The sequence below is a fragment of the Perna viridis genome, chromosome 10, assembly GCF_037379345.1.
Source record: "Perna viridis isolate PV_CMFRI_1.1 ecotype Kerala chromosome 10, ASM3737934v1, whole genome shotgun sequence".
In the NCBI taxonomy this organism is placed as follows: Eukaryota; Metazoa; Mollusca; class Bivalvia; order Mytilida; family Mytilidae; genus Perna; species Perna viridis.
In genome coordinates this window covers 24,809,569-24,824,801 of record NC_142454.1, presented here as the reverse complement: position 1 = coordinate 24,824,801, position 15,233 = coordinate 24,809,569, and the positions used below count along the sequence as shown (strand labels likewise).

Here is a 15,233-nt window from a genome sequence, read left to right as displayed (position 1 = left end):
GAACGCCCAACCCTTTTCAGATTTCTGATAGCTTGAGTATTTGAAATTACTAACATAATTATCATATAAGATATAACACAACATGCAACCAAAATGAAGAACATTTTAAATACATACGCAAAATTTCTTGGCAAAAAAAACAAAAACAACAAAAACAAAATCAAAAACAAAACATAACAAATAGGAAGAAAATAAATGGTCAAAATGGTCTTGAAATAACATGCTTAAAATAGATTTATAGTACATTCTATATAAAATTAAACTATTCATATACATGTAAGTTATCTGTCTCGTGGGACTAAGACTTTGCTCTCCAATGGCATGTCAACATTGCCAGAAAAATACATTATAAGCGAAGGCTTTGAATGAGGTTCATAGAAACATGTTATCAATTCCTTCGTTTGTCTACCCCGGACTTGACTTTTTATGAGCAACTCAGCGAGTGTCTCTAGAAAAGCAGAGGACGCTTACCCTACCGGTGCACTTGGTCCATGCTCCCAGTTTTTAATGGAGTCCGAGTTGCTCATTTGCTTTTGTTACTTTGTATGTATGATTTTAGTTACTGTATGTTCTTTGTTGTGTATGTCTGTTTTCCATGTCGGGTCTTTTTCCCTGGATTAAGTTCTTTTGGTTACCGCTTTAACCGTGGTTCCCTTGATTACTCTTCGATAATGTAATTCACTAGCATCATATATAATTATTTGTAGGTCTGCAAAATACATGCAAAGAGTGAAATTTCACAAACAGGACAATGGTGGTTGTATTAAATTTTAAGTTTTCGCTTTCATTGTTTGTAATTTGAAATAAGGACTTTCCAACTTAAGGTTGTTACTATTGATTATTGTCTTATGTGCCTATCATTTGTTAGTTTATCATAATTATTTATGCAGCAATTTACATAACAAAAACAAATTGATAAAAAGTTAGAAAACCTACTCGAATGAAAATGTCAAGAAGAGTTTTCATGTTAATTATACCGATATTACAATGACATCAATTATGTGAGACAATGGTACACTTTAGCTTTATATACTTGTTATTAAGACAGAAATAATGAAATGTGGTTTACCCAAAATAAATTCATAAAGCCTATATGAAGTGAACTCAAAAAAATATTTGATATTAATTCACGTCAGGGATTATATTGTTAAAGTCAATTCTACATATGGTTTTATTGACATAGACGTATGCATTGTTTTATACTTATTAAAAACAGAAAAATTCCCAATCAGTTAAAAGTACATGAACCATCTCAAATAAAATAAACATGTACCATGTAATTATATATGAGCAACGAAAAACTAATATTCACGAAAAGATATTCCTGAAAACTTTGTGAAAAGGGATACAACTGTTGGCTGGATTGTTATATTTATACAGTATAGTCAATTAAGAATTAAGGGCAAATTACAATGTGCACTACATTTCAACAAAAAAAGGGAACTCTAGTAAAAAGGAGTGGTCAAGGAAACCAAACGATTCTAGTTTAAATAAATCAGACATGAAAAACAACAAAGATCACAAGATAACCATAATAATAAACACAAAGCAACGAGCAACTCGCACTCAACTATTAACTGGGAGCTTGGACCAGGTCCTCTGCTTTTTCAGAAACATCCGCTATTCATAGAAAGTCAAGCCCGCGGTAAACGAAAAAGGAAAGGAATACAATGAAACGTCTAACAAACAGGTGACCATAAAACTTCTGAAGTGATTACTTCAATGTTGGAGCAACATAACCCTGTTTCAGAAGCATAACTGTAAGAAGGCTAGCGCGAAAGAAGTAGTCTGCGTAATTATGGCAAGCTCTTGGTATAAAGTTGTGATATGAAAACTCTATTCACAGGTGCTGAAGAGATGTTGCAACAGATAGAAGGAAAATTAACAAAACGTTTGTCGAATTGTTTGGTCAATAGTTTTTTTTTACAGTTTTACCATGTAGGTGAAGCAGACGATGACTTTTATGGCTATTTTTTTCAACTTTATTGAACTGGGTAAATAAAGAATAAAAAATGCATGATTAATTTCGTTTCTGATTTCTGAACAATTCTGAAAACCAACCACATCATTTGTAAAGTTTTGAATTAACGGACGTATAATGTCTGTTCGTCGCAGTCCATAAAACGCAAACCTATCGATTATTAAACAAGTCCCTATTTTAAAGAAAATAACATTTTACCAAAAAAAAAAAAAAAAAAAAAAAAAAAAAAAAAAAAAAAAAAAAAAAAAAAATCATACAAAGACAACAAAAGAAAAACATAACATACAAAAACAAAATACAAAAACAAACAAATATAAAATACATTTTAATGTCAGGAAACGCAGGATGTTCGTTCTATAACAGACCCTTTATATGTCAAAGTTTTATAACAATTGCCCCAAGAATACTAGTCCATCATTGTTCGGTTTCTGTCCAAATAATGGAGCAGCACATTCTTTTCTGTTGTCTGATGTTTAACACCAGGCGTTTGTAAACATCAGGGTTATAAGTTGATTACTATCAGTTTCAATATATCATTGCCTTGTTGTGTGTAAGTTGAATTTGTTTCCTATTTTTCTTGAAGCGCTTTACTCTTTTTGTCGTTCATATTCATTACATTTTTTTCTTCAACCCCTTCTGTTTTTTTTCACCATTATAATTTATATTTAAAATTGAAAGCATACAGAAGAAAATTAACAACCATAAATACAAAGAATAAATTTATTGAAAGGAAATGATATCACTTCTTGTGATAAATCATTACACAGGTAGCTGTGTATATATGTGCAACGCTTCTTTGTGAAAAAAACCCTTTCGAATTAGAAGAAATAATGTTAATGTCAAAAGAGAGAGAGAGAGAGAGAGAATATTGTTAACATTAGTACACTGGCGGCCATTTGATTTGCCTCGAAGAAGAAACATTGACTATTGAGAGAGTTGGAAGTATACTCTGTTTAACCCAATAACTGAATATAAATATAATGAAACAATATAATCATGAAGCAAAATAAACGTAAATACTTTGCAGGTCAATGTTTAATCGGAAGGATCGGACAAACATTTTTTTTGTACAAATGCAACTAATTTCGAAATGCAATGTTATTGAGTTTGGCTGGGAAAGGCATATAGACACGTTAATTCTTGCGATCGGAGAATAAAAGATATTGCTTTTATCAAATACAATTTACCTGAAAGTTTTTTTTCTGTAATCGAGCCCGAGTATTCATATAAATAGTAATATAATTATTCCAAAGGTGGTACATAGATAAGAGTATGCGTGTGTGGATATAAGATTAACTGCGTTCAACATATTTAATTTCACGCGTTCACATGTGTAAAAAAAAATTCAATTTAAATGGTTTAAAATGCAGCAACCTTGTTTTATTTCTTAAAACTTGATTTTAGTCTCATTCGTAGATTGTGAAGTTGTATGGTTCATAGAGCGGAATAAGTAACTCTACATTTGAGTATCATTTAAGCGCCCTAAATTTCGTATTTTTATGTCAAACAAGAGGGATGAGGTAGAATTTTGAGCCTGAAATTGAAGACGAATCTCGTAACAGCATCTTCAACGATAGTGTTGGAGACCCTTACTGCAATCGATCTCCAGCCGAGTCCAGTTTGACTGTAGATGATGTAGTCATGGACACACCGTTTAAGAAGATACTAATGTTTAGTTGGTCCAAAATATGTTAGATGTCGTCTTGTTTGTTGAAATGTTGAAGACAAGATAAAATTAAAACTCGCTAATCCGAACGGTATAAATCAGGTCTTAAAATGTATGAATTATCTGTCAAAGGACATTGAGTACCAAATAAATAATTAAGAGAGCTGCTTTTGACTCAGAGACATATACAGATCGACTATAAGACAACGCCATTTTTTCCGTTGAAAAAGAAACAGTATCAGTCTGAAGGATGGTTTGAAAAATAACAGTTAAAGAGTTACAATTATTTTTTGGGGTATTTCTAAAAGAAAAAAAAAAAACAAATGCTTTGTACAAGTATTTTAAAAAAAGTATTTAGTGTCGGATCATAAGAAAACAGATGAGTTGGGGATCGGAACCCTCCTGTTGATAGTTTTGTGCAGTGTTGAAAAACAAACAATAGCCTTGAGTTCATTTTTTTGGTAGATACCTGTATCTGAGGTCTGTTGAACAAGATTTCCGAAGACATGTCATAAAACGTATCTAAGGGCATGAATTAGAATATTTATCTTATGACATCCTAAGATGAAGCTTAAGTTGCAAAGCAAACCTATCTTAAGACCATAGTTACAAGTATCAGATAAACGTGTTGGTCATAAGGCATTGATACTTCATTATGAAAATAACGTGCTTGAAAAAATAACTTGTGCATGTACTATAGGATAACTACTCGTCTATTTCTTTTTTTTTCTTTAAATTCCTTAATTAATGCGACATGATTAAATTGAACTGGTTCGCCATACGTTTCTTTTACACTTTTCTAATCCATCAATTCGGTCTTCAAATCCCGACCTCTGTTCTCGTCCTTCGATTTGAATCATTAAATTAATTAATTGGACTTTGTTCAAAGAATCCGGTCGGAGTACAATTTCTTTTAATCTATTGTTTAGTTTGGATATAGCTCCCATAATTTTCTGAACTTTACAACCGTTTCTGGAGTCATCCTCATATAACTGCTTTAGCAACCGCTCTTGGGATAACGTATTTTTAGAGGCGGCCTCTTCGTATTTCTCCTTCATATCATAATTAGTTGTATACTGCCCTTTTCCTGTTAGATGGGACACTTCCTGATAGTCTTCATCGACTTCACACTGAAAATCCTTGTTCGACATCATGACCTGTTTATAATGTGTAACTAACCACATTTCGTTTCTTAGTTTATTAATTATAGAGACCCAACTTCTATTTGTGCTCTGAGCTTTTGTCTATTCCGAATTATTCTTTAGTCAATGACAGACTGCTATTTTGGAAGTGATTTAAATTGTCGAGAACAATTCTGCAATTCTGGATACCCATATCCCAGAAACAAGAAAACAAATTAGTTTTTGATTTCGGAGTGTTGTCAACAAAAAGAGCTGAAACAATAAATGTTAAATAATCTTCGTAAGGTACAAACACATTTGGTAATGCTTGCAGTGCTGCTGAAACAGGTGGGCGCTGTACATCCACACATGTAATTAAGGTATGTACATTGTCTTTCATGTCATTTTCAAACGATTCAAACATTGATTCGTAGATATATGTTTGTGTTGCAGTAATTTATGCATCAAATGCCTCCAAGATGAAACAAAGTGCATCAAGTGTTGCAATACTCTCTTCTCCTTGGGCAGATGGGAAATGTTTTATTTGATCGATGATTATTTTGTTCTGGTCCTTATGTGCGTTGTGATTAAAACTTGGCTTATCAATTATGTTGATCGTATAGTCGATTCGGTTTCCAACATTGGCGTGAATGGTGTAGCAAGTAAACCAATCAGTGTGAAGAATAGCCTGAAAAAGTAAAAATAATTTACCATTAAATGTCTTTTCAATGACCGCATGATTCAAGGAATCACTATTTGGCTGTTTATACGGGTCATAGTTACATTTTGCCCTTTCATGTGCATGCCATTGAATCTGTGTTTTCCGAGATAACGTTTTAATTTGTAAGATATATTCTTACATGAATAATATTAACTGCTTTTTATACGTGTTTAATCGTGAAATATTGTTTTAAAGCGAGGTCATATTTTATAGGGGACGGATTGTGATCACGCGAAAGTTCTTGTTTTTGCGCCTGTCCCAAGTCAGGAATTTATTGTCTCTGTGTGTCTTGTTTCATTTTACCTTCACTTTATAGTATAAAGGGCAACTATTTCGCTGTACATGATGTTTTTGGGCCAGCTGCACCCTACACTCTTATATGAGGATTTCATCGTCGTTCATTGAAGACCAATGGGTGGCCAATGGCAATTTTCATCCCATGGAGGTGGTTTTCATTTTGAAATGCACACCATACATATTTTCGTTACATCTTTTACTAGTATACCAAATTTTGACGTTTTGAACGTACTGTAACTTTAAGTCTATATAACACAACCTATTACGGGAAAATTAAACAAAAAATGATTATGAAAACGCAAAACCTCCCCATTGAGTATTCAATGTGAAACATTTAGAATGTAAACAGAAATACCAAAATAAGCAATTTTATACAGAAGCCTTAATATTTAAAGCAATTATTCGTTAAGTGCAATCGTTCTTTAATTTTCACTGCTGGTACAAGTGTACTACAATATATGAATTTTGAGACAAAAAAGCTGAAAATCATTATATATTGAGTTGAGTCTATTGTTCTACAAAAGAATGATTTCAACAATGAAAAAATGAGTGACAAAATTCTTGGCTCTCGAGAACACAATACAGGCTGTCACTGAAAAAAATGTGTAGGAATATACTTTAGTAAAAACGTTTTTAGAAGGTATAATGGAGTTTATCAAAGTTGGCGACTTCATTTGAGATATGTAAGTTAGACCACTATTGCTTGCATTCAGTTTCCATCATCATTTTTGACAAGAACTATCTTAAAAAAAGATAGCCGGTGTAGTAAAGTTTTGTTATTTTTACTATTAATGTTGCTACATTTCATTAAAAAAAAATAACACGTGGCACGCAATTTCGATACAGGTTTTTTCGAACGTCATTAAGTTGTCAGTATTTAGCTAATCGCTAACAGAATTGCACTAAGGTGACTTGCTGTTCCATTGAAGATTCTCTTTAAGGTAAAAGGTAAAAAAGCAAAACTATACCGACTGCGTCGGAAAAAAGATTAAAGAACCCGCAACCACTTTATAGCCAAAGGTCGATACAATTTATTTTCATTTCATCGGTTTTCCTTTTTATGCTCTAATATTCGATTGTAGGTAATAAACCTCGAGAAAAATGTTGAGAACTTTACCTCGTTGCCTTCTTTTTTTCATTTCACCTGCCTCAATGTGTATCAGTACAAATCTAGATGGAAACTCCCATGTTACTCCAATGAAGGAATTTGCCATAGAATTAATCAAAGTACTTTTGCCACATCCTGTTGTCCGTACTAACACGATTATTCGTTCTTTACAGTTTTCAACCGGTTTTCCTGCAAATATATTCAAGTTAATCACTGCATATCAATTCTTATGCTCCTAGCTTTTAGTGGAGTCCGAGTTGCTCATTTGCCTTTGTTGCTTTGTATGAACGCAATCCAGGGACAAAGACCAGACATGGAAAACAGACATACACATAAAAGAACATAAAGTAACAAAAATCCTACATACAAAATAACAAAGGCAAATGACCGACTCGGACTCCACTAAAAATTGGGAGCATGGACCAGGTGCACCGGTAAGGTAAGCGTCCTCTGCTTTTTAGAAAACCCACCGAGTTGCTCATAAAAAGTCAATCCGGGGTAGACGAAAGGGGAAAGGAAAATTATAACACGTTGAACAAATCAGTTTTCACGGCGCAGATGGATACACCGTAGAGATCCACGAGTTCATTATGACGACCATAAAACGTCTGTAGTGATGACTTCAATCTAGTAGCAATCTAACCCTGTTCCAGAAGCCTATTTGTTAGAATTCTAGCGCGATACAAAAAGCCTTCGTAGTTTCGACAAGCTCTGACACAACGTATGAGCTGTAATATGAATACTTCATACGCAGATGCTGAAGGGATGTTGCCACAGATGAAAGGAAAGACAATTCTGAATGAAAAATCATCGCGTCTGTCAAAGTTTGGTCAATATTTTTCCTTTACCATCGATTTCGAAGTGTAGGTCAAAATATGAGGCTGATCTCATAGTGTCTGCAGTATCCTTTTTCTCGCGTTCATTGTGGTAGATGCGATGTATCAAATCCCCGACATTAGGATTGTTTACATGTAATACGTCATCTATATAGCGGAAACTAAGATTATAGCATCTTTCTAAACGATATTTTTTTTTCGGATCAGATCAGCAATAAAGTCAGCCTCATAAGAGGGAAGGAATAGGTCAGCAAGTAGAGGAGCACAATTTGGTCCCATTACAATGCCGACCTTTGTTGAAAAACGCGTCCACCGCACTGGACAAATATGTTGTCGATTAAAAATTCCAACGTTTTGTAAACATCATCTTCTGTATATTATGTATAATGTTTTTAAGTCGGGATTTTAACTGAGTATGGAGAATAGAAATATTCAGTGTTGAAAAGGTCATAGGCCTTAATGCTATTATATTCTGATAATAGTCTTGAACTGATTGTCTCCAAAAGATCTTTCGAAATTCAGGATCCGCATTGGATTAATACCACTACGGGAGTAACACGTGTTGTGATAGGATTGCTGTCCCTCTTTGACAGTTGTGAGTATAGAAGTTATAAGATTAGAAAGAGGTTTAGTGTTACATTTTGCAGATTTAGTTATGTAACTTTGTATGGAGTCTTGTGGAGTTTAGGAATGCAGTACATATATGGTAATCACAATCATCGTCCTTGATAGAGAGACCAAAAGAGGATAGCAAAGATTTATGGTTTTCCACAATCTCTTTTTTGGAGATAGCGTGTGGTAGTAGTATAGGTCGTATTACTGCTATTATTTTCTAAGTGTACCTCTGATAAAAACATTGGATGTAAAACGTTTTGCAGACAAAAAAAATGTTGGTTGGGCTTTCTCTGCTTGTACGACAACATATGTCATGTATAGTAGACAATATTTTTGCTACATTTGGATCTTTGAAAACTAATGTAGCATTGGCACAACTTTCATTCGTTTCAAAATTAACAACCTTACGGCCGGTAATCACTCTGACAGAAAATCAATGCCTTCATGTTCTCGTTTTATCAATTTTCTTGCGTAGTCCTCTACAGCATCCATAAGAACTTTAAAGTTATGATTCCATTTTATGGATCGGGGTTCACGGAACTTGGAACCTTTAAAAAGGAAATTACGCAGAGATTCGTTTTCGATGATGATTAAATCTCCCGTAATGACGTGGCCGGACGGACCATATTTGAATGGAGAGATTTTTTAGGAACAGTCAGGTGGTTTAGCCTTGAAGTCCTCAATCTCGAGGTGTAAGAAAGTCATGCACCAAAATTATGTAAATGTTTATGGAGAAGCATTTTTTATTCGGAGGACTGCTGGGAACATAATTAATACAACCCTTATGAAGGTGTTCAACTGAAAATTTTACTCCATTTAAAATGGAAGGGATTTTTACTACCTAAATACAGTTTCCTCGTTCTTGCGAATTCATTTCTGGTTGTAACATTTTCTCTAGTTGGAAGGCAATACATTTCAGGAGGACCGTGTTCAATTTTTCCTGACGTTGGCAATACAGGCAAAGCAGATGATTGTTTCACAGTGATTGGAACGCTGTCTACAGTGTAGTAACTGGCTTCTGCGGTTAATACATTCATTATTAGCACTTTGAAGACTTACGATATGGATGGTTTTAGACCAGTTATCTTCAATATTGGTTGCGTACAAGGCAGTGGTGTTGTAAAATGCCTCCATCTACCTGTTGGATGATTTTTGAATACTATTTCATAGATTTCATAGCCAGCATATTGTCTATTTGGACACCATTGAAGAACTATTTCATGGAGTTTGTTCTCAGATGCAAAAGGTTGTCCAATATCTTCATTAAACGTCTGCTGTAACATTTTTTTAGAATTTTACACAATTATTTGGCTCACAGATTCATTTTTATTAGATAACAGAATAAGTTTCCCATTTATACTTGTTGTCAATTTATGGAATAGTCTAATTGAATACAGCCAATAAAAAATAATAATAAAAAAAAATAATAAAAATAAAAAAGTAATCGGCAATGTCTAGCTGCGAGGAACTGCCAATTTTTTTTTTATTCTAGAGGCTCTTATGATCAACAGCCTAATTATATAAAAAGCTCATCTGGATTGATAAGATATTTTTTGTTGTAATGGAGATATATACACTTTTTTAAACTGACCCCTATATTATGTCAATGGACATTCATATTAATTTTGGTTTTTACATGTTTTGGTGCATAATGACAAGTCTACTTAATATTTAGATATAAATAGGCCTATAAAGTGAATTTGTTTTACTCTTTAAACTCAGTTTGAAAGAAAAATTAGTTTATAATATAAGCTGTACTAATAATTTAGAATCACTATGCAGAAAAATTGGCCATTCAATATGAATTGTGAAAAAAAAGTGTTAAATCCAATGTGTATATGTACTCGATATTTATTGAGTTGTACTACATTAATATCATATATATATATTTCTATTTACCAAAAATTGAACAACAAATCCCAATATACGAAAAAGTCTAATGCTAATTCGTATGATATTACAATTTAAAAAGTTATCAAACATTTATAGGTCGATCGTTTAGTTCCTTCAAGTATACTATAGTTTATGATAATTTGAAATAAAAGAAACAATAATCGGTTTTGAGCATTAAATGCCTTTAATTATAAGAGAAAAGTGAAAACCAAAAGAGGACGATTTGAATTTATTGATTTTTTAAAAAGTAATTAACAATTTTACATCAACTAGGATTTTATTTTCTTCATCACACTTTAAGACTTCAAGCAGAAAGACATTTGTTTTTGTACATGATACAAAGAGTAATCAAGGAAACCAAGATTCTAGCGAAAAACAAAAGAATGTAATCTAGGGACAAAATACCAGACATGGAAAACAGACAAACACAACAAATAGCAAAGTACCTAAAATAATACATATAAAGTAAAAAAAATAAATGAGAAACTTGAATTTCTAGTAAAGATAAAACACTAGCAAAGAAAAAAAAACTAGCAAAGATCTTTGATTTTTCGGTAATACAAATAAAGTTCCAGTCAGATTGAATCTGGGCTTACTGTGCTTCTAAAATAAAATGTAAAATTCGTATTGATTTCCAATACTTTTTTCTGTATTATTTACTGAGCCTACCAATGAAGGTACATGTAAGTTTGTTACATGTATTCATGGAATCTCTGAATTGACCATGAAGCCTTATTCATATGTTAATTTTATCTGTGTGAAGGGTGTTCTCTCTTAAGTTGTCGCAAGATTGTTATTGCACTAAATTTCAATTGTTTTTACAAGTCAAGATAAAGAACCCTACTACTACCTACGTAAATTTATCAATAATGTACAAACTTTTCTCTATACATTTTAACGACACACAATTCATTGCCGAGTAATTGCGGAGTATACACATGTAGCGCTGATAATGGAAACATACTTATGTAGCTTGAGAAAGCGAACATACACATGCTTAAATTGAAATTGAAAACTTTTCTCCCGTTGACTTTATACTTGCTTGTAAAGTATCTATGTGTTATTGTCCAAAGGGTATTTATGGCTAAATATCGGGGAATGAATTTCATGAAATATTGATTAGTACAAAATGTTCTTTTCAATTTTTAATTTACTATATTTATTGGTTGACTTTTCCGTTCGGAAGGCCGAGTTAAATGCAATTATCCTTGTATTAAACGGCATTTGCTTTTAAATGAATACTCATCCGTCTCTGTGTTTGAAAAGCTAAGGCTGTTTGATTCGAAGTCAACATCTATGATGTAATCCGACACGTTTTGTGCAATTTTCCTTGTATGTGTCATCGGAATCATTTGTATCGCACACTTAATGTATGATACATGCTTAAAGTTAAAATCAATCTCGTTTGCTATGATGATGTTACAGCAATGCAAGTCTTTATACTGAATACATGTTGTCGCTACTTTTGGACCTTTTATCCACTGTGACAGGAAACCAAGATTTTCCCATTTTGAAATTGTAGTTCAAGTCGGTTTCCCAACAGTTTTGGTCCTTTGTGATATAACTTTGTTACTGGCATAATATGCCCAAATGATTAATATTTCAATGGAAAACATTACAAGATCATAGAATACTAAAATAACTTATACTGTTTTGTATGCTGTCATTTCTTTATACTTAGAAGAAGTCCAATAGCGCAATATGTTTAAGACTAGTGACGTCATAAATATAATACTATGATAAGATGACGCTTTCAGAAATGGTGGAAATATATTCTTACCTTAACAGTAATACATATTGGAATATCTGAACTGCATATAGGGTAATCACAGTCTTTACAATACACAGACGCTTCAACTTGACATGTGTCACATTCTATAGTGTTTTTCTGCATTCCCAAATTAGTGAAAAAGTGAAATCTAAACAAATGTTTTTGAATGTTAAAGAGAATCTTATTTGATATTTGACGATAATTTTTTTAAAATTAAATTTATTAGACCAAAATCTATATCTAAAATGATATGGTTAAATATACATTTTACATAATATTTTTATGTTCTTTATTTTATAACATTGTATCAATATGCAATATTCATACACACAAACCTGTTTCTCTTTGGAACCAAATGTGCATCTTTACAGCTGTTACAGAGATATTCATCACACTCCTCACATTTGTGGGTAGCATTCCTTTCTTTTTTTTATTATATTTACAAGACTCGCATATCATTTCAAGCGTAACGGTTTCAAACACATTTGGAATTTCTTCTAGAACATGTTTTGCAGATATTTTCATTGACAAGTGTTTCGTCGTACAGTTTACTCATCATTTCTTTACAATCTTTATATAACTTTGCTGCATCGTAAAAGCTCAGTTACAAGTCCCCTTGATAGAAAAAAAACTATCAATTACCATAATACGTGTCTAACAAACTACATTTTCATTCCCTTTTCATTATATGGTTAATACTTAATCATAAGTATTCATATTCCAAACAGCACAAAGGCGAGTTCACAGACATTTTAAGATGACTTCCTAGTAGTGGTTGCTAAGATCGCTGTTGCGTTAGATTTGTCTTGTTTTTGTTTTATTGACACAATTCACAAATTAAAAAAGGTAAGCAAAACTCACTAGATGATTTCAAAGCTTCCATGCTCTAAAACCATGAATGAATCCCCGAAAAGATCTAACAATGGGAAATGGTCTATTACACGACCTGCTACCTAACGTGTGCAAATTGTATGGAATTCCAGTCAGCGGTACGGTTCAACAAGAGTTGCGAAAAGAAATTAGGAACCCACAAGGGAACCGACGTCGACTACCTGATTACCATATAACTTTCGTTTTTGAAAGCGGGGTTATGATTCTCGGCTGCTATTTTATCTGTAAATAAATATGTAGCATCTGCAGCTTTATCAAAAGTTGAATTAACTAGATACAAAATGCTTGATAAATATAATCATAGTCCCTTATTCTTATCGAAATATTTTTCAGCCGTATCTCCATGTATTTTTGCAACTCCGTAATAAAAACAAACGCATTGCTATATTGGTAATATTTTAACATCTTTAATGTACGAATTTATTTATAAATCTGTCAAAATGTTGCATTGTTACGAACTTATTATGAAATAGGAAAGAAATATTCACCCTCGTCACCAGATCCTGCCCTAGACTTTGTATTCCTGTTTAAAAGTTAGAAAAAAATATTTTGTTAAAAGAATGCACTAATACAGGAGTGATTCGAGTTCAGAAAGAATGGGTTTACACGCAACATTGGTCTTTGAAGTAATAAAGACGACTGTTTGTTCAGTAATTAAATATACCCATTGAACAAATAGACAAGTCGACAAGATAAAAAAAATATTTTTCGCTCATGAAATATAATTTTAATAGAAGCTTTATCCTTTTGTCAGTTTAAGGGTTGGGTTAAAGTTCAAAATAAAAAGCAGATATTTTCATCTTTTGCCATTTAAGCACTCAGAGATAGATGAAATATCAGAATAGTGAATTATTTGTTGATGAGAAATCAACTTAATATCGGAATCTTGATTTGTGCATTTATTTTATTTTGTAAGGTTTAGGTTTTCTTTAATACCTATCCACAAATTCGTAAAGTGTCCACTCAAACACTAAAAGGGTATGCTAAGGTGAATGTTTTAAGCTAAGATAAATCTAACTTCTCAAGTAATTTCATTGGATATTTTCTAAGTAAAAAATAAAATATACAAAGTATGAAGATTTTAAAGTAACTCACATAAGAAAAAGAACGGAAATGGTGAAACTTAAGAAAAGCACCAGAGTATAACTAAATAGAATAGCAAATAATTTCAGAAATCACGAAAATACACTTATAAGTAAGCTTTGAAAGGCCCTGGTAACAAAGTGTCAAATCAATGGCTGCAGAACGATGAAAATATCAGAAACTAAATTATTACAAGATTTTGACTGTTTAAGCATTTTAGAGTTACGCACCTTATTACATAAAGTGGTGTGTAAAACACAATGTCATGGTTTCTTTACAGTCTTTGCAAAAACCGACGGCAATGACCTTCTTTCTTGTCACTTGGGTCACAAAAACATTCCCTAATATTTGGCAATATCTGATGGCCTTTGTTTTGTCTTTTGGACATATGGGCTGTTTTGTATTTACGACATAGAACTTCTTCTTGCAGGTAAATGCTACATCCGACAGTTCATTTTCGTGTTTGCATGGATCGCATGGTTTACATACGAGTTTTGCAAGCTCAACACCAATCATCACGTGATCTTTTGATGCCTTTTAGGTTTTATGACTTGTCGTACAAACGTCGCAGTATTTTTCAATGAAATAATTACAAAAATTAAGCGCTGGTATCCCGATCATTAAAACAATAAAACACAATAAGTCTTTTTACATCGATTATGTGCTGAAAATTAAAATTTTGGTTCTTGGTTAGGTATTCTTTTTAGGGGGGGTGTTGGCAATTGTTTACCTAATTGGACTTGGGGAAAGTTTAAATATCCATTACATGGGCTTGTTACAAAGCTAATTCACTAACTAATAGTATTTGAATATACAAAAGCTTATTTGAAGTACGGTATTTGAAAAGGAAATGTCAAGTATAGGTAATTTAGAAGAAAATATGCAGGTATGTTGAATACATCGATAATTAAAACAATAGTACCCGACATGTCTATTTTACACCGTTCATATGCCAAAAATTAACATTTTAGTTCATTCTGAGGCATTTTTTTTCATGGGTGGGGTTTGCAATTTTCAACCTAACTTGACTTGGAAAAGTATGGGCCAACTGTGAAGCTAAGACACTTTATTACTGTACCGCATCAAAGAAAAGTTTATAAAACTACAGTATTCTGACAAAAGACAATATCGGGTGATATAGAAGAAAAAGGAAAATCTAAGCGCCTGAATTGATCAGATATGTTAGTTACGTCATTATCTTAATTATGAGTTCCTAAAAAATGAGTTCTACAATGTCAGGATGCTGTGAA

At 32.6% G+C, this 15,233-nt stretch overlaps 1 protein-coding gene across 1 annotated transcript; it reads right to left on the bottom strand.

The window, feature by feature from the left end:
- Positions 1 to 4,327: 4,327 nt before the first annotated feature.
- Positions 4,328 to 7,170, bottom strand: LOC148605085 (uncharacterized). The gene is made up of 2 exons (XM_088549643.1): positions 6,904 to 7,170; positions 4,328 to 5,456 (listed from the first exon to the last, which is right to left on the bottom strand). Exon 2 carries the CDS (start codon positions 4,829 to 4,831, stop codon positions 4,406 to 4,408), a length of 426 nt encoding a protein of 141 aa, XP_088405769.1. The 5' UTR covers positions 4,832 to 5,456; positions 6,904 to 7,170; the 3' UTR covers positions 4,328 to 4,405.
- Positions 7,171 to 15,233: the final 8,063 nt, after the last annotated feature.

Excerpts from the sequence above, each read along its gene's own strand:
- LOC148605085 (XM_088549643.1), bottom strand. The coding sequence starts at position 4,831 with ATGTGGTTAGTTACACATTATAAACAGGTCATGATGTCGAACAAGGAT.